The sequence below is a fragment of the Biomphalaria glabrata genome, chromosome 15, assembly GCF_947242115.1.
Source record: "Biomphalaria glabrata chromosome 15, xgBioGlab47.1, whole genome shotgun sequence".
NCBI classification, from domain to species: Eukaryota; Metazoa; Mollusca; class Gastropoda; family Planorbidae; genus Biomphalaria; species Biomphalaria glabrata.
The window spans coordinates 8,054,330-8,078,187 of record NC_074725.1 but is presented as its reverse complement, the minus strand read 5'-3'; the positions used below and the strand labels follow the sequence as shown (position 1 = coordinate 8,078,187).

At 35.7% G+C, this 23,858-nt stretch overlaps 2 protein-coding genes across 5 annotated transcripts in view; one reads left to right on the top strand and one right to left on the bottom strand.

Annotated features, from left to right (window-relative positions):
- Positions 1-746: 746 nt before the first annotated feature.
- On the bottom strand, positions 747-12,289 carry LOC106057192 (uncharacterized). The gene is made up of 5 exons (XM_013214293.2): positions 11,418-12,289; positions 8,389-8,541; positions 5,292-5,482; positions 4,183-4,381; positions 747-2,631 (listed from the first exon to the last, which is right to left on the bottom strand). The coding sequence occupies exons 1-5, from the start codon at positions 11,559-11,561 to the stop codon at positions 2,368-2,370; spliced, it is 951 nt and encodes a 316-aa protein (XP_013069747.1). The 5' UTR covers positions 11,562-12,289; the 3' UTR covers positions 747-2,367.
- A 5,070-nt stretch (positions 12,290-17,359) lies between these two features.
- LOC106057190 (disks large homolog 1-like) overlaps positions 17,360-23,858 on the top strand; it is a 114,377-nt gene continuing 107,878 nt past the window's right edge. The window contains exons 1-2 of one of the 4 annotated variants that reach the window (XM_013214286.2): positions 17,360-17,711; positions 20,304-20,435. In XM_013214286.2, coding sequence (XP_013069740.2) covers positions 17,693-17,711; positions 20,304-20,435 — 151 coding nt within the window. In that variant the 5' untranslated portion in view covers positions 17,360-17,692. The remainder of the gene's footprint in view (positions 17,712-20,303; positions 20,436-23,858) is intronic. The other 3 variants (XM_013214287.2, XM_056012862.1, XM_056012858.1) reach the window with 3 other exon arrangements.

The following is a 23,858-nucleotide window of genomic DNA, read 5'->3' as shown; positions in this document are numbered from 1 at the left end:
CGCTGGTCCGAACAACTATTAAAAGGACTATGTGCCTATGTGCATGCTGGATTAACCTAAAGGCAACACTATCTATAGCCTATATTTAGCCAGGGGCCCCGCTTGCCTGAAGGCCCCCCTCCCCCCAACAAAAAATGGTTAAAGGGATACTTTCAATCCTATTGAAGAAATAGCAATGGAAAAATCGCACCATATCTTTACTATCTTAGGGCCTTATCAATTCTAAATCCGGTTTTGCCAATGTTGTATGACCAAAACTGAACAAGTCAAGATGGCCTGCCAGAGTCATGCGTGACAGAACGATTATACTGAACGCCTCAGTAGAGGCTTTTGATAGTTCGTCCATTTTTTTCCCCATTCTCCACGCCTTGTTTCTACTTGTCTTCTGTCTCTTGTTACCTGGCAGTGTCGGCGATCACTTTATTATTGACTTGTTGCGTTTCCTTATTAAGACAGTCTTAATAACACAGCTTCTTTCTACCCTGACTCAATGTCTGTTAAATCTTAGTTTAAGCATATATAATTGTTGGTTAATCTATGGTTAAATAGTGCCTAACTTGCCGTAAATGTACCTTGTACCAAAAGAGCCCATATCTAGTCTAATTGGTAGTGATGTATACAAGTCTCAGTTAATTAAATGAAATTATTACGATTCTGCAGAGCAGAAATTTATTTCGACCACAGATATCAACAAATTCATTCCACTTCTCTTTTTTTTTTTGCATACATGAAGCAAAAATTAAGAGTTGGTTATTTATATATCTTTTATTTTAGCAATAACAAAATTGGTCTTTAAAAAAATGGTTACAAGTCCGGCAGTAATAATGAATCCCACAAATGATATATGACTTATATTGAATGTCACAGTGCATTGAGCTTTATTGAGTTTTAGTTTGCATTGACCTGTCAAAGTGTTGTCATTGCCACTGGTGATTTATTGTCACTGGTATTTACAGAGCCTACTATGTGACACTATCATGGTATGGATTACAGACGTTCTTTCAAAACAGTAGATTGTTACGTCGATCGCGTAACTATGCGTTAATCTAGTCGTGCATGTTAATTACAGACTTAAAATTAAGTCCTTGTTTTTCCTGGCTGATTCAGGCAACCTTAAGGCACCATAATTCTAGAAAGAAAACATTTTTAAGAATCAAAGAGAAAATAAATTCTTTGCAAAATGTTGTGTTGTTGTTTTTTTTTAATGTTTGGCATGTTTTGGTTGTTTCTTCAGATTCTGAAGATAAGGAGACTACATCCTAGCCAAAACGTCCCGCGTGAGTCCCGGGGGATGGCAGCGGACAGGGTTCGATCTCGGAACCTTCGAGACCGCCGAACGACAGTCCAGAGCAATATTGTGTTCCATACAGTGAATATTTCTTATCGGTTAAATCTTTTATTGGCATTTATATTGCACTCTGTTAAAATATCTGGTAATATGAACCCACTCAGTTCATATTGTCTGAGCATAGCATTTAACCACAACCATCTTAGTGTTGTTGTTTTTTACGGACAATAATATCAGTGGAGCTATGTTACTATGGACTCAAGACCTATAATCGTCTTAGCGCGGAGTTTTCAGTGATAATTACTGATAAGGGTTTCTGGTTATGAAGGAACAAGAAATACCGTTAGCAAATGACTGCAGAAAGACGAAGATACTCTATGGCGTCTATGCAAACCAAGCCCAGGTCTTGAATGTAACGGACATGCAAAGTGAAAATATAATGTCCCAGTAATTTTATTGAACATATCTAGGTCACAGCTGGGGATGCTGCGTGGCCACGGGAAATACTGCATTCCTCATTAATCTTCGGACTCGATGACAAGCCTTATTATTATATAAATTATTAAAAAAAACATTGTGCCTAGTACTGCTCAGACTTGTTTTTATCGAGGCCTATTCAAATAGGGACTTATAATTAACCTCTCACAGCAGTGGCGTAGCTAGGGTGGGGGAGGGGAGAATTTCAAAATTCCGGCGGCCCCCATCTTGAGGTGTGCCCCAAAATGAGTGTTATTTTACTTTAAATATTAAATAGTACGCAAATGCAGGGGCCCCCAAAGAGGTCAAGCCCCCCGGGTCCCCAAATGATGGCAAATTTCTAGCTACGCCCCTGTCTCACAGATAACACATTCACATTGACTTTTCACAAATGGGACCGAACGCACAGAGTTTACAATAACAACAATGAACGCAATGTACAAAAATAGAATGATAATATTACACAGTAGCAATCATAGAAATTCTTTTAAAAACTATATGTGTGTATGTCACATCAAGCAATAATTAATAACACTTAAAACGCCAATACATATATGCAATTTTTTTTTTAACAAAAGGCTTTACAGTGTAGCCAATATGAGTTACCCATCAATGGACCAAGGGATCTGATTCAACTGGGCCAGCCTGTAACGGCTGATGTTTGGCTGAGGGGAAGGCTCATACACGTCTTTAGCTCGATTGTGGATGTCCTTCAGCCGATTGACGATGTCATGGACGGCTGCCTGTTTCCGCCGGACGTTGCCCTGGTCCCTCAAGTTCTGCTCCATCAGCTGCTTGATGGCCACCTCTTCCTGGCGCAAGACGGACAGTGCCTGCTGGTTCTTCTGATCCTGGTCTGAGAAAGCCTGGAGAACAAAAGGGCGTGGTCATTTTTTATGTGCACTGTAATAATCTTCACTATCGGGCGACTCTACGAAATGGCACTGTAGTAGCTTTTAGTTTACTGTTTATATTCTGTATATATTACGCTTTGAACAAAAATACTTTTCATCTAAACATAATCATATTTATAGCTCAGTCTTTGTTATCGCTAATAAATAAATATATATATATATTAAATCTCTCCTGATTTGTATATATATTTATTTATTGTAAAAGATGTAAATGATGGAGTGTAAAGGTCGAAGGAAAGATAAATGTGGCTCTGCGACATGACCGAGTCACATCCACAGGACATGCACAAATCGTGTCATCTACAGAGAAATCCTTTCCCTAATGGACACTTCCCCACTTAACGAATTTCTCGTGATGTTTGCGGAACATGTCCATAGACAAAATGAAACATGTTTCCTCATTACAGCAATAACACAGAGGCCGAAAAAACGCAATCAAGGTCGTACCAGTGATTATAGAGTGTGTGTTTTTTTCTATTGTGACGGCGTGAAGAGGTTAGCGATTGGTTGGTGGTTATGTAGTGTTTATGATGCAAGATAAGCGTCATTGTCTTGGGTAGGCCACAGGCAACTCCAGAATGCTAGAGTGAAAAGACGTGTTTTTTGTGGTGTTCGATTTTTTTTCAAAACACCATTTTATATTATTACATTTATTGTAATTTATCTCAAGTTGATTGGTCTATATTGTAATAAGAGTTCTATTTGGTTTTGTTCACAAGGAACTCATTCAAGTTATCTCGTGTTTAGATAAAATATGCCTACGGCGATTAAGTTTTCTACCAGCAGTTTGATGCTACAAGTCAATGACTGTCCACAACACTAGTAACTAACAAAATAAAAAAAAAGTTCTTAAAAAAACAAAGCTTATATTAAGTGTATCAATTAGTTTGGATCAGTCATGTAATTGAATTTGTAATAATCCTCAAACGACAATCTATAAAGGGGACTAATTCGGCTTATACCACCACTTCAGTCAAGTGCTAGTTCTTTGCATGGGAAAGGGGACTAATTCAGCTTATACCACCACTTCAGTCAATGGACCTCATTCACCAATCGTAAACAAAAAACATTTAGCCACGTGATTCTTTATATCTTTATACAAATTACATAATACTGTCACGTGATATGTTTTTTTCGTTGTTTTATCAATATTAGTGAGTGAGTTGATCTAAGCTTTGTAACACGCATCACACCTTCATGCAGGACCTACAGGGCAGTGGACACCAGTTTGGAGGAGGTTATAAACATCGCTGGTGACCAATCTCTGTGGAGACAGCTTCCAGTTTCCACCCAACGCGAAGAACGGCGAGTAAAGATTTCATTAAGATAATGTAAGATAGCCTATTGTTATTTTGTTAAGCAATTCTCTAAAAAGACAATCAAAAAATAAGAAAACAAATTTGTTTAGTTCTCAACTCTATTTATAATTTTTTTATATTTTTTTTTTTGTAATTTCTGAAAAATCGTACAATTTTAATTTAGCTTTATAGAAAAAAGACCTACTTGATTGAGGCCAAATAAAGTCATTGGAATCTCATCTTTCGATCTTGGGAACATCACTGGGGGCTGGGTGTATTGTGGTAAACCTAAGCCTGGAAGCAAGGCAGGATGTGGGGGGTAACCTTGGGCAATGGGATCTGCCAACATTGTTCTTGCATGAATTACTCCCCTTGGAACAGCTTCAGCTTCATCGACTGGTTCCCTGAAAGAAAATCATTTCTTGTACGTATGAATTTTTTTTTTTTTTTAAATCCGATGTAGACAACTTTTTAAATTCAAATATTTGATTCGCTCTAAGGCAGCATAACTTTCTCCCACGGATGTCCTCAGCCACATCTCTACAAGTTTGAAAAGAACACGCACCGAGCATGCATAATAAGCATGGAAGACAACTCGCTAGACGCAACGCAATAATAATAATAATTCCAACAATTATAAAATTTTACATTTAATTTTTAAAAGTCTATTGTACTTTATTGCATATTAGTATTGAATATGTAAGCTCCTACTTTGAGATAATTCCAACAATTATAAAATTTTACATTTAATTTTGAAGTCAATTGTACTATTTTGCGTACTAATATTGAATATGTAAGCCCCTATTTTGAGATTTTATCTCTCAGCAAGTAATTTTTTATTTTTTTTTTTACTAACAAGATAGAATAAAATAGTTTATACTGAATGTGTTTGAACTAATAAAATTATCAAATTTTGTATTAATAAAAGGTAAAATTAAACCTTTTTATTGGAACAATAACTATACAAACTTATCCAAATGTCACGTGACTCTGCAGTTTGAATGTACATAACAGAAGATTTATTTAAATTCCAATAGGCCTTTATCTCATTTGAACACACAAAACAAATTTTTTTTTCCATTGATTAGTAATAGGATATATTTACGAAGTATGAGTTTCCTATTGGTACAGATCTACAAGTGAGTCTGTTTCTATTTATATAGCCTATTACTAGACTTATTCAATGAACATTAACAAATAATGTATACAAATATGTCTATAGAAACATTAACGGTACTATATAGTTTTATTTACTCCGAAAAGATGATACTACTCGGGGTCTCTATCCTTTTACATTCTCAAGAATAGATATACCTTAATTTCAACAAGGTGGATAACGACAAACCACTTTCCTGTCCCGCCGTTAAGCTCCTGCGGTTATCTTCCCTTAGCGTATCGAACCTAGTCCTTTTAGTGCTAAAGTAGTCTGTTGTCTGGGCGTTGGGTCTAGAGTAGGTAGGCTGGTGACGGTCTCTGTAACCTATATCATCTTTACTCCTGGCTTTCTGTGGATAGTACAAATAAAATGAACTGCAATAAGTTTTGGTACATATTTTTGTGTGTGGTTAAATTTGGAATTTCATAGGTGTATTATAAGCACGGTAACCTGTGATAACTAAATGTGACGAACGGATGGAGGGGATACTCAAACTGCCAACGAATTCGTCAGACACTTAGACCCTCCTATCCTCCAAGATTACCATTTCATATTTCGCTTCCTTTCTCATTCTGTTAAAACTAGCAAAATATTTAAAAAAAAAAAAAAAGCTTATTTTAGGAGAAGGACTCCACATTTCCACACTATGTATCTCAATAATGTAGAAGTCGTTTCCCTTTTTCGATATCAAACTAAATAACTAATTACCAATAATTAATGAATTGATTAATTTTTAAAAATTGATACATGCTTTGATAGGTACAATAAATAACTGTTTCAAGTTTCAATTTGATCCGAGAATGGGTGTGGGAGAAATAACGTGAACAATTATCTAAGAAGACAAACCTCAAATATTTAGCATAATCCCTGAATACTGAAGAATTAATTTCCCTTGTCAGTATCAATGCAAGAGTCCTGGGTGATTGCGAAGCCCCTCGCCAATCGGAGGCCCTAGCTGGCTGCCTATTTTGCCTATGCGTAAGGCCGGCCCTGTCCATCTATATCTCATGGACCGACCATTACATTTTTTTTTTCACTCACATTGAGCCCTTGTAAGTCGTCGTCTGCCCTTGAGGATCGATATTATAGACCAATTTGGGAATCACTGGTCTAAACTAGGGCTTGGAACCAAGAGAGAGAGAGAGAGAGAGAGAGAGAGAGAGTTCAATAAAGTTTATTTACAGAAAATAAGTCTATGAACCGTCAGTAAAGAGTGATTAATGAGATTACGAATGTGACCCAAGCCTACAATGTAGCCCTACTGATAAATCTTAAAATACATGTTAAGGAACACTATCGCATACTTATTAACATTTACAAGTGAAATAGAAGATCACATATTCAACCATTTAATATAGGAGTAAGTACTGTCAATTACTTGAAGGGGGAATATAAGGATTTACCGTAATAGAAGGATGTACCGTAATAATGGACCTCATTCACTAATCGTAAATAAACACATTTAGCCATTCATAATATTGATAAAACAATGAAAAATACGTATCACGTGACAGCCTTTATGAATTACATAATTTGTATTGAAGATATATAGAATCACGTGGCTAAATGTTGTTTGTTTACGATTGGTAAATTAGGTCCATTGCATATCAAGAAAACATTTTTGTATTTCGTTATTTCATAATTAAATAGCAAGAAATCAAAGTCCATTAATTAAATAAAGAAGGCATACATTAAGAATGTATATTGTTATTAAGAAAGTCAACTATTTATGGCCTTCAGTCGCGAGGCAACTACGTATCATCTCATAGAAATAAGATGAAAGTTGCTCGCCTTTGCCCCTTCTCCGTCAGTGATAACAGTTCCACTTTATGTATAAGCTACACCATAGTCTATGGCCACACGAGAAGGCCAGAAGTTGGACTGGTTGTCAGAGGCTAATTGAGACGCATTTCATTAGAAGTATTTAATAGGTAATGGAGTGCAATATCAACCTTACGGAGCCAAAACAGTTATACATATAGATTCTAGGTGAATGAAATTTTATAAATTAAAAAAATTACAAACATAAGCAGGGGCGGACTGGTTGTCAAAATCTGACCGGCTTTTCTTTACAATCCGGCCCACAAATTGTTAGCCATGCTTTAGATAATTGTTGGACTTTAAATTGTAAAAAATCTCTTAAAATAATTTACTGGCATTCATCCGACCCTTTCGGTGGCCCGGTAGCATTTGCCCGAATGCCCCTATAGCCAGTCCGTCCCTGAACATGAGACATTCCTTTTTTACTATAGCGGTATTCAAGTTATAACATTAACAGTCACAACTTCATGGTAGTTAGGTGGGCGGAACCTTAACGCTGATCTCAAAAACAGCTCTAACGATTTTTCTAAAATTTTAACAGTTGATGTACATCGCTGAGTAAAAATTAATTGTTCGTTGGCCACGTCGGAAAAAACACTAGTTTGAAGGTTATAATTTTTCAAAGTAAAAAATAAATACATGCAAATTTGGCTAGAGTAGGCCTTGTGGTAGGCCTATAGACTATCTAGAGCCAACATCGGTTTTGAAAGGACTATCGCGTTCGGAAATTTCCGAAAGTAATTTAAGGCATTATAGATTTCAACAGTTTAATAAACTAATGTTCAGGAAAAATTTGCACATCGTCTTCTGCTACTGGAGACAGGCGCAGACGGCGAAAAGAAAATCTTAATCGATCACCGGTGGACAATGGCTGTCATGGATGTAGCAAAATATGTTGGTCACAGCTGGGGCTGCGTAGCCTCGGGAAGTACTGCATCCCTTAGGACTAGAAGACACGCTTTATTATATTGGGATTATTCAAGAAAATAAACAGTTTCTTATTGAAGTATTGAAGTTGAAGTTGCTGTAAGTTTATTGATAGATTATCTAAGCTTTATTTATATTTTTAGGTAGACCTAATATAGTTTACGTGCAATAAAGATAGGCCCTACCAATAAATAATTGGTTTCTTATAGCCTACAATGGCCGTTGGCCTAAGCTAGTTGGTAGAATCATTCGTACAAAGAAAATGACGGTGCCAACATCACGAGTTCGATACCCAATTCGGTCTAAGTTTTTCAATTAATTTTTTTTTTAATATTTTATTTTATTTTAAGTTGTATTCTCTCTTATAGAATGTGTATTTTTTTAAATGTTATTCTTTTTTATTGTTATATTCGGCTCACTTCACACAGAACTTCACCCAGACTACATATAAAGTCTCCACTAACGCTACAAAGGAAGACTTATTCATCTAAGGCTACACATACTTACTCCACCAAGACTAATGTCTGTATCCAACAGCTGTTCCACAATCCACCCGTGTCCAGTCTCCCTCAACACATCCAAGAACTTGCGTAAGGATTGGATACCTCTGTTCTCTAAACAGTTGATAAGTACCGGGACCTGTCTATGGGCAGGCTCCAACTAGTAGCATTCAAAGAATCAAGACAATAATATATTATCAAGTTATCAGTGAAATAACAACATTAGCAAAAAAAAAATTTTTAAATCCTTTTTTATAAAAAAAAAAATAAAGATAAAGTTTATCTACAGTAAATAGCTCCACACTTAACAGCTATATCTCGTAATAATGCAGAAGTTATTTCCCTTATTAGATATCAAACAAAATAATTAATTACCAATAATTAATTGACTAATTTGTTAGTTTTTAAATAGATTCATGTTTCATTAGGTTCAAAACAATAATTGTGTAAATGTCTAATTGATTACTTTTATTATTTTTTTTATTGATTCATGTCTTGTCTATGTCAATGAATAATTGTACGAAGTTTCAACTTGATCCGATAATGGGTGTGGGAGAAATAACGTATACAAACTTGTTGCCAGACAGCGACAGAGCTTTGAAGAAACTTTAAATCTTCTGTTTTTTACTGTTAAGGTTTCTAGATCAATCCATTTTTACAAAGCTTATATCAACTCACCCTGTTTGTTTTCAAATGTATAATGTAGACCTAGTATCGTAGAAGTATTCCTTCTAGATTGTTACAATGCGGCAATTTAGAGAAGAAAGTGCGGAAAATATCTAGTAAGTGGACGATTTGAAGGACGTAAGAACCTAACTTGAAAAAAATAAGAGTGTATAGTTTTAAAATATGGATCTACATATTCGGACTGTATTTTGTCCGTAGGAGGCGCGGTGGCTTCCGAAGCGAGGTGCCGGTTTCGAATCCTGGTAAAAACTGGGATTTTTAATTTCGGGATCTTTGGGCGCCTTTGAGTTCACCCAGCTCTAATGGGTAACAGACATTATTTGGGAAAGTATAGGCGGTTGGTTGTTGGCCACATGACACACTCCTTAACCGTGGGTCACAGAAACAGATGACCTTTATATCATCTGCCCTTATATACAGTGGCGCATATACAGTGGCGTAGCAAGGTACTTGTGGACCTGGGTTCAAGAATATCATGGTGGGCCCCCCTCCGCCCATTAAGACGAACTCAGTGCGAGACAAAACAATGGATTAATCTGAATGTATCGGTACATTGACCAAAAAGACGTTTAAAAGCAAGTAGCGTACCTTGTTATATGTAATACTGTCACACGTTTGTCTTTAAAGTCAATGTTTGAATAAATGACTTAAAGATATTTCAAATAAACAAACAATTGTTTTAAGTGCTCTATTTCCCATTATACAAACTTATATTAAGAAAACACTTCTTGGTGTAAAACTATTCAACTATTATTATCTAGTTCTATGCTCATCATTCAACTGTAAAAACATAAAAAAAGAATTTAGCATTTATTTACTAAAATTTTTCTAGCCTTCTAAGTATCAAAATCGGAAACCAATAAATCCATTTATAAATTTTTGGCTGTTTCTCAAGCAATAGAAATAACTCAAAGAGATGCCAACTTGCTCTGTGTTATAGAAATTCTTAAATAAGTTTTGATCAATCGCAACCTTGAGAATGACCTCTCTACAAAACAAACTGATACAAAGTCAGAAATAACATCAATGATGTGACAGTATTTAGAAAACTTGAAAATAAAAAAAAAACAGATTGAGCTTTGATCACGTTGATTCATTACAGGTATGCCGAATTTGTTAAAAATCCTGACCATCATGACTATAAAGACCAGCGTTCTCAACCTTTTATGCTCGGCGACCCCTTTTACAATCCACCACTCTGCCGCGACCCTCCCCCACACACACACATAAAGCAATAGAAGAGTAGACAATTTTCGATGGTCTTAGGCGACCCCTGGCAAATCGTCATTCGACCCCCAAGGGGGTCGCGACCCACAGGTTGAGAACCCCTGATATAGAACTAATTATCAGTATTGCCCCATCCTTTTTTTTTAAGCAACACATTATTGTTTTTAGAACCAAAGTCTCTCTTCCCTACCCCCGATGTATGTAATACTATCAATGGTTTTATGAACATAAAGAAAAAACAAATAAAATGGCCTGGCTTCGAATTCTGGTGAACACTGTTTTTTTTTTAAGGATGTCTCTGAGTCCACCCAGCTCTAATGTGTACCTGACATTAGTTGGGGAAAAGTAAAGGCGTTTTGTCGTTCTACTGGCCACATGACACCCTCGTTAGCCGTGGGCCACAGAAACAGATCACATTTCATCATCTGACCCATAGATCTGAAAAGGGACCTTTTCTTAGTTTTCTTTACTTTTCTTATAACATTGCAATAAATCTGATGAAAGCAGTTCTTTGCACTACAGCAATCTAACCAGCTGGTACATAGAAACATGGGTGAAATTGTTTGAAGTTAATTTAAAGTTTTAAAGTTTCGTGTAACGTTTACAGCATTTGTAGAACATTTTTGGGAGCTTTTTAATCCTTTTTTTTTTTACAAAAGTACAATAATTTTGTTTCACTTTGATATCATCCCTAAGTTCTTATGTGGGCCCCAATTAGTCTCAGTCATGGATCCAAGCTCAGTGAAACCCTTCGCCATTGTTGCTACTCCAAAGGCTGTGAGCCCCTAATGGTCGTAGGCCCGGGTTCATTGTACCGTGACCTCCGTGTATGTCGAAGGCGCCGATTGTACCCCTTCGCCACGGATGCTACGCCACTGGCCCTATAGATCGCAAGGTCTGAAAGGAGAACTTTACTTTACTTTATTTGGTCCGTAAGTACAAATAAAATCCTCATAAAATATTTCTTATGGACAAAAATAAAATTTGAATAAATCTGTTCTCGATCAAAATTCTGGACGAGCTACAAAATAAGATCTAGAGTTCTTTATACAGTGTTTAAATTCTGTTGTTGTTGTTTTTTTAGGCCGATTTTATGTAAAGTTGCGACTAGGAGTTACTCACCAGAATTTTCCTGCGGCTGATATCGGTAATGAGGTTGTTGTCTTTGAGTTTGTCTAGGACAGTCTTTGATAATATAAGGTGACGTCGTAGAAAAAACTCATTCTGACGTAATATTGCACGAACTATCTGCACCTCTGAGTCCATAGTCAATGACTTCGTGCGTACACTATTAACCAACGAAATTACGCGTAAACCTCAACACGTTTTGATGGCATATTAGCTTAGAGATACGCAGGTTATTTTGTGACAGGTTTGAAATAGTTTATGGACTATGTTTTTTTATAATCCTAATTTTCACAGAATGCTTTAAAGCGGGAAACATTTAATTCATTAGTCTCAGAAGAATTAACACATGTGTGTGTGTGCCTCAAGGGAATATGTATCCATTGAATCGTCACATTGATAACACTATCATGTTAGCAAGAACCATTCGAGATGCACTCAACAGTTGTAAATATGGTGAAAATGTGTCACTTAAATTCACTTCAAAATGGTAGACCACCTGTACAGCTATGCTCGGTATTTATACGCTTTTATTCACAAATCAATCGACCGATTCAATACATGGAAATCACAAATACAAAATAATAAACACAGTAATAAACTTTACACGGCCGCGCATATACAATCATATTTAACCAAAAAACAACAATAGAAGTTTCGTATACATTTATATGTTTTTAATCCTTAAGATGAAACCAACAATTAAACTAAAATAACAGCAGATCTCTAGTGACACACTATAAGAGCTCGTCCGTATTCAAGCACTGGCTCAACGGTTAGCATAGGAATGTATTGAACTTCACTATCAGCCAAGTATTGAACTCGAGTATCGGCCAACTATTGAACACTTCCTTTGAATATGAATAGCTCGACTTTCTTAAACTGGAGAACCATTATATGCGCAAACAACGCTGACAAGTAAAGGAGAAGGGCTGGGTAGCTCCGCCCTATTCATATAAACACATATATTGTGTATTTATACGCTTAGACTTGATAAGCACGAACACACACTCCGAGACTAGGGAGAAAGTATCGGCGAAATCAAACGTGAACTGAATCGATCGGTATTTTATTAGGCCTGACAGGATTGAGATTTCAAAACTGACAAAGATATTTAAGACATCAGATCCCTTGTTCTCTCTCTCTCTCTCAGTCTCTGTCTTTCCCTCTCTCTCTCTCTCTCTTTCTAAAAAAATTAACTTACATCTTTCTCTTTCCCGAAAGAAAACAGAAAGGTTATTTAAAAATAAGACAGAAAGTGAGGGATAAGAAGAGAGAAAGATGAGGAGAGAGAGAGGGGGGATAGAGAGAGAGAGAGAAGGTGGAGAGAAGGGTTGAGAAATTAAGAGAGAGAGAGAGAGAGAGAGAAATAAAAACTGTTGTTTGTCCTAATTTGTTTTGCCCAGCCCTATTCATATCATGTTGGTTTTTCATACCTGTTTTGATATATTTTGCTTTGTTTAATGACGGTATGTTCTGGTCTATCTTGTTCTGTTTATTGGCGGTATGTTCTGGTCTATCTTGTTCTGTTTATTGACGGTATGTTCTGGTCTATCTTGTTCTGTTTATTGACGGTATGTTCTGGTCTATCTTGTTCTGTTTATTGACGGTATGTTCTGGTCTATCTTGTTCTGTTTATTGACGGTATGTTCTGGTCTATCTTGTTCTGTTTATTGGCGGTATGTTCTGGTGTATCTTGTTCTGTTTATTGACGGTATGTTCTGGTCTATCTTGTTCTGTTTAATGACGGTATGTTCTGGTCTATCTTGTTCTGTTTATTGACGGTATGTTCTGGTCTATCTTGTTCTGTTTATTGACGGTATGTTCTGGTCTATCTTGTTCTGTTTATTGACGGTATGTTCTGGTCTATCTTGTTCTGTTTATTGACGGTTTGTTCTGGTCTTTCTTGTTCTGTTTATTGACGGTATGTTCTGGTCTATCTTGTTCTGTTTATTGACGGTATGTTCTGGTCTATCTTGTTCTGTTTATTGACGGTATGTTCTGGTCTATCTTTTTCTGTTTATTGACGGTATGTTCAGGAGTATCTTGTTCTGTTTATTGACGGTATGTTCTAGTCTATCTTGTTCTGTTTATTGACGGTATGTTCTGGTCTATCTTGTTCTGTTTAATGACGGTATGTTCTGGAGTATCTTGTTCTGTTTATTGACGGTATGTTCTGGAGTATCTTGTTCTGTTTATTGACGGTATGTTCTGGTCTATCTTGTTCTGTTTATTGACGGTATGTTCTGGTGTATCTTGTTCTGTTTATTGACGGTATGTTCTGGTCTATCTTGTTCTGTTTATTGACGGTATGTTCTGGAGTATCTTGTTCTGTTTATTGACGGTATGTTCTGGTCTATCTTGTTCTGTTTATTGACGGTATGTTCTGGTGTATCTTGTTCTGTTTATTGACGGTATGTTCTGGTCTATCTTCTTCTGTTTATTGACGGTATGTTCTGGTCTATCTTGTTCTGTTTATTGACGGTATGTTCTGGTCCATTTTGTTCTGTTATTGAGGGTATGTTCTGTCTTACCATGTTCTTTTTTCTGGTAACTAGCTTATATTCTTTGTCGCAAGATGTCACACAAATTTATCTTACAGTGATCTAAAAAATGCAGCTGAAAACAAAAACAACATCTTATCTTATCTTTGAAGACGTTACTTCAAACAAGAAGATAATTACGTCCTAATATGCATTTCATGTTTCAATCTAGTCGTGCATGTTAATCAATGACTTAAACTCGTTGGTTTTCATGGCTGATTCAGGCAACCCATTCCATTATCTAATGGCACTAAGGATCAAGTTGTCCTTTCAGATGACCAGTTACTTGCTTGAAAAACAGACTTCACTTTTATTTCAACTATTTCTTACAAAGAGAATATTCTCTATGGTTGATAACGCTAGACCAACGAAGGATTTAGCAAGTCGAGTCGGGCATTGGCAAGTGCTGTAGCGCGAGGGGCTATATTTAGATTGTATCGATCTTATGTCAATTGCGTCGCCGAATCCCGATAAAGGATGGATGGATGTATTTTAGACCATTCTCATTGAGTTAAAGATATTATTTACTAAAGAATGGGAACGGCTCAATGTATATCTAGACTAGATTCTATACAAAGATGTTCCTAGCGTTTTAGAAAGGAACGTGCGGGGTGAGATGGGAGAAAGGGAAATAACTGTAAGAAGATTTATTAGATGAATTCTCTTCAATAGAGATTTGATTATAAACAGTTTAGAATTTGCAGCGTTTACAGTAAGAGCCTTAATTGTGTTTTACCTTCGCAGTCTTTAATTTTATTGATGCAATATATGAATAAATGAAACCAGAAGTTCGTCATAAAATGTGCTAAAATACTAGGTCTACACAGATGTGAATCGGGAATAACATAGAGGAGGTGATTATCTATTTAACAAGTGATTGTCTGTAAATATATTGCTATGTCAGTAGTATATATGCGACTAGCTTCCGGGCGGGAGTTTGGCGGAAAAATCGCTCCACTTGCCTACAAAAATCAGTATCTACCTAGCAGTGATTCTCTCAACCTTTCTATATTGAATCAGAGACACGGGTACTATACGGAAAGCAAGACTTCTTGAACGCTTTCACCAAAGATGCTTGCGCTCCATTATGGACATACGGTGGCTAGACCGCACTACAAACAGCGATGTCCTTGCGAACATCGAATATGGTTAGTATAGAGGAACTTCTTATGGTCCGACAGTTACGCTGGGCAGGGCATGTAATTGTTTGGAGGACAAACGTATGCCAACAGCAGTCCTTTTTGTAGAGCTAAAGGTGGTCGACGTAACAGTCGGAAACGCTTTAAAGACCAGCTTAGGCGCCAATCGCTTTAACTGACATAGAAGAGAGCACCTGGCTGCGGGTGGCTTCGGAACGAGGCAGACTTACAAATGCCGCAGGATATACATTTAAGACCAAAAGAAAATCCGCTGCCGATGACAGGCGTAGACGACGAAAAGAAAATGTCTGCGCTGAGTGTGGCAAAATATGTAGGTCGCAGCTGGGACTGCGTGGCCAAGGAAATACAGCATTCCTCATTAATCTTAGGACTCGAAGACAAGCCTTATTATATTATTATATGAAAAACGGACTAATATTTATAGTCGAAAATGAGCACATTTCTCATTTTATATGAACTCGAAGATGGCTACGGAGTCACCAAAAGCCGAGAACACACATAACATGGGAAGTAATTTGGTCTGCTGCAGATATGCTTGCTTTTTTTTCAGCTCTTTTATTTACTTATTTTTGAGATCTTTATTCTTTGCTAATGGTTGATGTTCTTGCCTCATATCTTGACACTCAGGGCTTCACGCCATGAGGAACGATCGAGAGTTAGCGTTTCTCAGCCGTGAATGTAAATCTCTAAGGGTCTCAAGAATGTAAGACTCGCAATATTGCAAGCAAAAGGCACTAGCATGTGTGACTAGCAAATGTTATTAGCACGTGACTAGATGACGTTACAGACGTTATCCCTAACCTATATTATGTTTGTCACACCGCCTTGGAAGTAGTTAGGTTGGCGCTTCTGTTGTTTTTTTTTAATAATTTTCTTTATTTCTATATACAGACTGCTAATAGACAACTAAACCGCTATAGGCATATTATATATTAAATTATAATATTTTTTTCTGTGATTACGTTACACAATTTTTATTACAATATTGACAAATTTAACTTGAGATTAAATGAAATAAATGTAGTAGATTTCAGTAATAATATAAAATGATTTTTGAACCCAATTTAACTCACAACAAAAAACACGTGTTTTGACTCTGACATTCTGGACTCGTCTGGCGAACCCAAGACATCTTACGACAGTGCCGCTATCTTGCATCATTTTCACATAGCACATCATCCACGTGTACCAACCAATCGCAAACTACCTTTCACCGTCAGGCGTCACTATAGAAACACACGCACACAACGTAACACCCATACAATCAGGACAACAAAGTACGTGTGAGCCCTTCAAATCCGTATAGGCCTACAAGATGCATATATAGCGTGACGAGGGCCTCACCAGAAGACTAGAGGCCTGATACCCCCCCCCCCTACCCTGCATTATTGACATGTAGCCGGGGATAATTGAACAGATATTATAAATATTTTCTGTTGTCTGAGTTGGACAAATCGTCTTTTGTATTAAGAATACAGAATTGTAGACTAAAGTAGACCCAACAGCATTAAAATTGTGTATTGGATTGTCGGAACTCTCTAGAAGATAAACGTTTTGTTTGTTTAGTCACAAAGCGTTACTCAGAATTAGGTCACACAATCAGAATCAACAAAGTTAAGAAGAATCGATAAAGCTATTTACGTATTTGATTCAATATAAAACAAAAATTGAATCGCCTACATGTAACCAACACAAAATAGTCGTGCATTCTTATATCTGTGGCATTCAAACAACTTGTAATCGGCACTGAATCAGTGGAAAATACCATGCTACGTAATAATAATGTTATGTGTGTTGTGTTCTATTAGCCTTTTTTTCAGTCGTAATTTAACACTACGTTGTTTACACAATCGTTTCCTATGGTTTATTTCAAATTTATTAAATTGTATGCCTATGGTTGCTTTGAAGAGGAAAAGAGAAAAGGTTATAGATCTAGATCTAAGTATACAGACTTATGAGACTATAGTAGATATAGTCATTTTAATTGAAAATGTCAAAATGCCATAACTTAGACCTAAAAATTAAGGAAGCATAACTTAAATAAATCGAGCATCTTTAAAATTGTTAGAGTATTTTCCCTTGCTCATTCATTTTATACGACTCGAGGCGCTTATTTTAATGGCAAAACCACTTGTTAATCATATTAACAGATGTTTATATTTCTAAATTATCATTAATATATTAGCAATATGTGATTTTAAAACATTCATTACAGTTTAAAGTATCGTTATTTTTGTTCTAAATACATTGTGAACTTAATAATTCAAAGCCTATCACATCTAAATAATACGCAGTCCTCTGTCACGTGACCAATTGTTTAGCTTGACGCCATATTCCTCATCTTAGCTATTTCCTGGATTCTATCTCCACTGTATTAGCAGCGTTTAGGAGTACACATTCTCACTGCTGTAACATTGGCATATACTGGTTCAATGCAATAATTAAAAAAAAGATTTTTTGTCTCATTTCTAGAGGCATCATTAAGAGTCTTCGCCTGTTACTGCAATTTCTTGATTTCATAATTGGGTCAACCACCGACTGATACATCCGCATTTCTGGCATTTTCAACATGCCGGTCAGAAAAGAAGGTAAAACAAACTTAAATTTTTATTCAATTTATAGAAAAAAAGGCCATTAATTTTAACTTTGTAACAGGGCACTAAATAATAGATCTTTACATAATCTGCTATTGTGAATAAGCTTTTACTTGAATGTCATTATATTATTTATATTCATATTTATTATTATCCCTGATAATATTAATAGTGATAAGGCTGATTCCGTTTTAAAATAAAATAAAGTCTAAGAGTAAGAGTCTAAGCCGTCTAAGGCCTTTACTAAGCCTTTAGAAGGCTAAGTCGACTAAGTACTAAGTAGAGCTATTCTAGTTACTAGATTCTAGATCTAGACTTAGTCTGAGTAAGTCTAAGTCAGTTATGATTATGAATTATGATACTAGTTGCTAGTACTAGAATAGCAATAGATCTAATCATCTCTATCTAGATTATTCTAGATATAGATCTAATAACTTTATCTAAATGATTTTAACTACACAGTCACTCACACTCACAGTGACTAGACCAGAGTTTAGATTCTGATCACAGTATGTATTGTGACTATTCATATTCATATATTGACAGTATTCCAGTATTGACTATGAAGTATGACTATGCGGCAGTATGCCAGTTTATGTTTCACAATCTGATATCATCACTCCTGACTATGACTAAAAAGTATGACTAATAAAAGACTATTATGATAGAGATTCACTTATAATATAATATTAATTTCTCATAGAGTCTAAATCAATAGTCATAGACAACAGAATTAACAGATATAGAAAGATCTAGATTACATTATTTTAGAATTTAGATCTAAGTGTTTTGTATTTTATAGTGCTAGTTTTAAAATAGTCATTGAACCAAATCCATTCAAGGGAGCTGAAAAAGTGACTTTCAACTGAATTCTAGTCTTAATCATAATGATTTGAAAGACTAAAACTACACTAGTTCTTTTATGCAAAAAAGAAGTAAATATTATATAATGTAATCATGTTTGTCATTAAAATACTGAAAAAAGTTGAAAATAAAGGAATGCCAATCTAAGTCACAAATTGGAAAAAGAGCTAAAAAAAAAAACAGACGGGAGAAGTGCAACATAAGGTCATTCTCTAGCTGAGTGTAAATTAAATATTTTCAAGACTTTGAATTAATTGCTTCAATTATTATTATTATTTTTTTTTTACTGATTCAGTAATTCCATATAGCTTGGTTCTAATTAAAGTATCTGGTAAATTGGGCAACTGGTTTTGACCAGCCAATATTTGGGCCAAATCCTTAAGTACAGAAGCCATACAGTTAAATTAGCTCTCTAGAGTTATTAAAACCAGTATAATCACATCTTGGTGTGGTATGATTCAACTGTATAATTTTGACTGCATTGGGTATAAGCAATCATAACTCATATTTATAATAATGTAATCTGATGCTACATTATCTTAAAAAATTCTGGCATGATGTAAGGTTATTTATATTTTTTAAAAACCATTTATAACACTAACAGTCTTAGCTATATGTACCAGATACTTTGCTAGTAAACTTAAAAACGGTATCATCAATATTCTTTTCTTTTTTAATACTTGCGGCATTATAAATAACAATGTGAACTTGATTGACTTTTAAGGTTAATTAAATTTTTGTTTCAACAGCCATTTAAAAAAAAAAACGAAACACTTCCATATTTCTGAAATTTAACAACTATGTCAAAGTAGGTGAAAATAATATATATATATTGTAATAAATCATTATCTTTCTAATAAGTAAGTAAGTGTGGTTTATTTAGCAAGATTACACAGCCATGACCTAGATCTTTTGTTACATCTAATGCAGTCAGCACCAGAGTGCTATTTTTTCTGTCTTGTCTTAGGCAGTAGTTTACCTTTAGTTCTCAAATATATTATAAATGCTATATATACCAATAGCAAAAAGTCTTTTGTTCCCCTGGCAATCAAATCATTAAATAGAAACTATCTGATATAAAAATGTTTTGCATGTGAATTATGAGTGAGTCTGGTGTGAATGTATATTTTGCTTTCTATAGTTATAATGTTTTGTTTAGTGTAATGCACAAATTGTGAGACAAATTCCCTCATGGATAATTAAGATTATTATTATAGTTAGAGTACTCCAGCTGTCTCTTTCACTAGCCAGTTGCTGCTAGTGTTTTGTTCTTTTCAATTCCAATGAGAACAACGTGACGCCTGAGCTGTTCTTTAAATATTTTATTTTAACGTACTTGTGTTATCACTTCTTCCAAAAAGCTTGAAAAAAAATAAATGTTTTTTACATGTAGTCATCCCTGAATCGTTGCTCAAACCAGTGGCTCTGCATTGTCAACACTAGCATTCATCATTTCTAGCATATAGTCTAGCCAGCATATGTCCACAACGGAGTGCAGGAACTACAAGTTTTAAAAATCTATAAAGTTATGTTATATAAGTTGTAAAGGACATTGACAATTTTTTTCTTCTTTTTTTTTTTTTTTTTTTTTGGACTGGACGAAGATGTAAAATATTTAGTTTGCTGGACTTGTGAAAGACTAAAGACTAGTCTTTGTATAAATGCTTGCAAGTGTGTTTTTTTTTGTATTAAACTTATCTCTAATCTTTTTTTATCTTTCAGATGCACACAGAGCTCTTGAGCTCCTTGAGGATTATCACACCAGACTTACAAAACCCCAAGACAGGCCTCTTAAAACAGCTATTGAGAGGGTCATTCGTATTTTTAAAAGTCGCTTGTTTCAAGCTCTTCTAGGTAAGTCAATAGAAACTTGTGTAGAGTCTAGGAATTAGGAATGTGTATTAAACATAGCCTGACTGATCTAGATCTAGACCTAGTTATTGGTAGTTAACATCTTTTTAGTTGTTAGCTACCATTTGTAGTCTTCTGAGTTCTAATGCTCTTTACCCACATCAACAATTTGAAATATATTTGCATTAATAGAGCTTTAGGTAATCTGTTATTCTTGTCTTAAAGCTACTATCACAACTTGCTTTACTAAGTTATATTAATGAAATAGGCATCCCCAACTATAATCTTCATCTAGGGCTATGATCTAAAGTGCTGGCATTGTTTTGTATTATTTGCTCATTTTTTGATAGTCTTAGTATCTCATCTGTTGCATTAAAAACTCAATTAGCCCAGCTTGATGGGATTTACACAATTTATTATAATATCAGTTGTCATTTGTTATGTCGCTAGCTTTAACATAGTACTTAAGGCAAGTGTTGTATTAGTTTTTTCTCATATAGCATATTATGAAGAAGTGAAATAAATGTGAAGTAGATAAACTCTACCATGTTCTTGATCAAATATCATGTAAATGATACAGATAGTACTATATTGTAAATTATAGTCAGTTTTTATTTTTATATGTGCTGTTGTTAATATGAATATTGTCAGTAATTTGTATCACTATTGATATATTTTGTCCAAATATAGTACACTAGTTCTGACCAAAAATGAATTAATAAAGAAAAATCATCATCATATTTATGTTATGATCTGATTGTTTCAAGGCTTTAATGAAGAGACATACAACAAGAAATAATGTACTGCCATGTATGACTACATTAACATATGAGATTATTTCTAGCCACATGTCATGTTTCCCTTTATTACAAATGTTCCACATGACAAAGGAAAGCATCTCTGACTTTATTTCCTTAAACAAACAAGAGTTATGTAGCATGTCTCACTACTTACCTCCCCCCTCCCCCCAATCTCCTGTCATAAATATGTGTGTATGTGGTAGATCATGTAGATGTTGGTGTGATCCTCATCAGATAAAAATTTGTTCATTCCACAGAAGTTGTTACTGGAACTTTTTCACAGACATTTCTCATACCTTTTTTGTTGCTTTGGACGCTTGCTGTAGAATTAGTCATCTAGGGCAGTGATTGTTAGACACACAAACTCACATGATGTTGGTTGGGATGTTGGTGTGGGTGGTTGTTGGGCTGTAGCTCCTAACAGCTAGTCCAACTAACCCTTGTATGTGTATCACTTAACTTGATAAGAAACCTGAATGGCGCTCAAACTTTTTTTTTTTAACAAAAAAAAAACAAACAAACGTGACTTTGTTTCTCTGATCTTTTCAGTTTTCTATTTAAATGTACGAAAATACAAATGAAATTACAAGATATTTTAAAGATGTACTTTAAGTTGCTTCAAAACTGCTGCTTTTCATACTTGGCTTTCTACCAACGTCAATTCCAATTTCAAGTATCTTTATACTGTTGCAAGTTTTCTATCACAGGAGTATAGTATCATTTTTTTTTAGCAGAACATTCCTTTGACTAGCTGAGTATCTAACCCCGTATACGACTGTATTTTATTCCCTACATAAAGTAAATAGTAACACACTGACACACAGTCACACACACACACACTGTGAATGACTTACTGACATGTAATTTGGAGTTTGGCAGACTAGTCTCGTGTTGGGCTTCCTATACGGCCTCTGGGTCTTGGAATGGTGGCAGGTCTGCTCCGGGATTTCTTTTTTCCCGCCTCCACTAGCCAGCGTGAGGAAAATGAACTGCATTTATTATTCATATCTTTGAAGCTTTCCGATTGATCACGTGGATTGTTTGGGGGGAAGGGAGGCTGCAACGTGAAATTGAGTTGTCCCCCCTTTACTTTTCCCTTGTCTTTGTAAGAGTCTGAGGTGAAGTTAGATTATCAAGACAATGCTCATATGCAGTGGCGTAGTTAGGGTGGGGGAGGGGGGGAATTTTAAGATCCCCCGGGCCCCCACTTGAAAAGGGGGGGGGGCCAAATGAGTGTCCGAAATTTGTTTTTGAATTAATTAAATACTACGTCACTGACTTGTAATCCTGCTTTTCACGTTGTTATATAAGTTAGTGACCCTGTTGTATGTAGTCCACACAGATTATTAACACTTTCCATGAGGGGTTACTCTCAATCTCAAGGAGTAGCGCTGACTAGTGCCGTGTTACTCTCAGGAAGTAACTTGGTATATAGGGTAGTTTATTTCATCATCCTTATCATTTAACAAGAAACCTGATAAGAGCACCGAAAACAAAGCAGACCATGAACGTGTCAAGAAAAGTTTCATTATTCAGATGATTCATGGAAAGATAAAGCAGTCGAAGAAGTAAAAATGTCTCTTGATTAGAGAAGAAGTGCTGAAGAGACTCCAGGGGAATACCTTTTACCACAGTCACAGAAAACATCTGAAGTAAGTGATGTTGAGTCAAGTGATGGTCTTCCAAAATCACTTTCTCCAAAAGTGGAAGAAGCTGTAATTAAGTACAAAGACTTTGGATAGATCCAGCCTGGAATTTTATCTGAGGAACTGCGAGCGCAAAGATTGTGTTAAAGGGTAGCTTATTTTTCCTAAACAAAGATGAACGGTATTTATTTCCAGTAGGATTTAACCAAAATAAATCACGAAGTTTGACATCATAGTTCACTCGAATGCTTCCAACAGGAACGATTTGCAAACGATCTTGGCTCCTCTTCTCTCCACACTTGGGGAGTCTATTTTGTTTTGCATGTGCACTATTTTCTGAGGCATCAGAAAAGACATCTAGTGCATTGAGCAAACCTGGAGTTGGTTTCACCAAATGGAAGAAACCTGAAAGAACATGAAGAAGGAGTCCTTCACAGACAAACTCTTTTGTAGAGGAAGCTAGAAGAAGAAAAGCTTAAGGCAGAACCAGATGAACTGTCACATATGTTTCATGCGCAAATTTTGACACATCAGCAGTATTGGAGAGATATTCTGAAGCGTGTATATCAGCTATTATGTGCTTTGCAAAAACAAACTCAAGCTTACGTGGAGATGAAGGACAGATTCCAAAGGCTGGAAAACCATGTGGACACTTTTGGGTTTCTTCTTGAACCAAGACACCTCTTGGAGTTTATGGATGGTGACACGCTGATGAAAAACTGTGTTGCTTGTTCAATGATGTCATTGATGCACGAGCACGTTTCATCAACAAAGCAGTGCCACAATCACCAATTGAAATATTGAGGAAGCTGGCTTTATATGGTAATGATGTGTGCTCAAACCTTGCAACCTCCGTCCGATTACTGCTTACACAGGTCACTGCCAATACGTAATTTGAGAGATTATTCTCAAAGCTCGAGTTCATCAAAAAACTATCTCAGGAGCACAATGACGCAAGAAAGGCTTAGCATGGCTTTAGT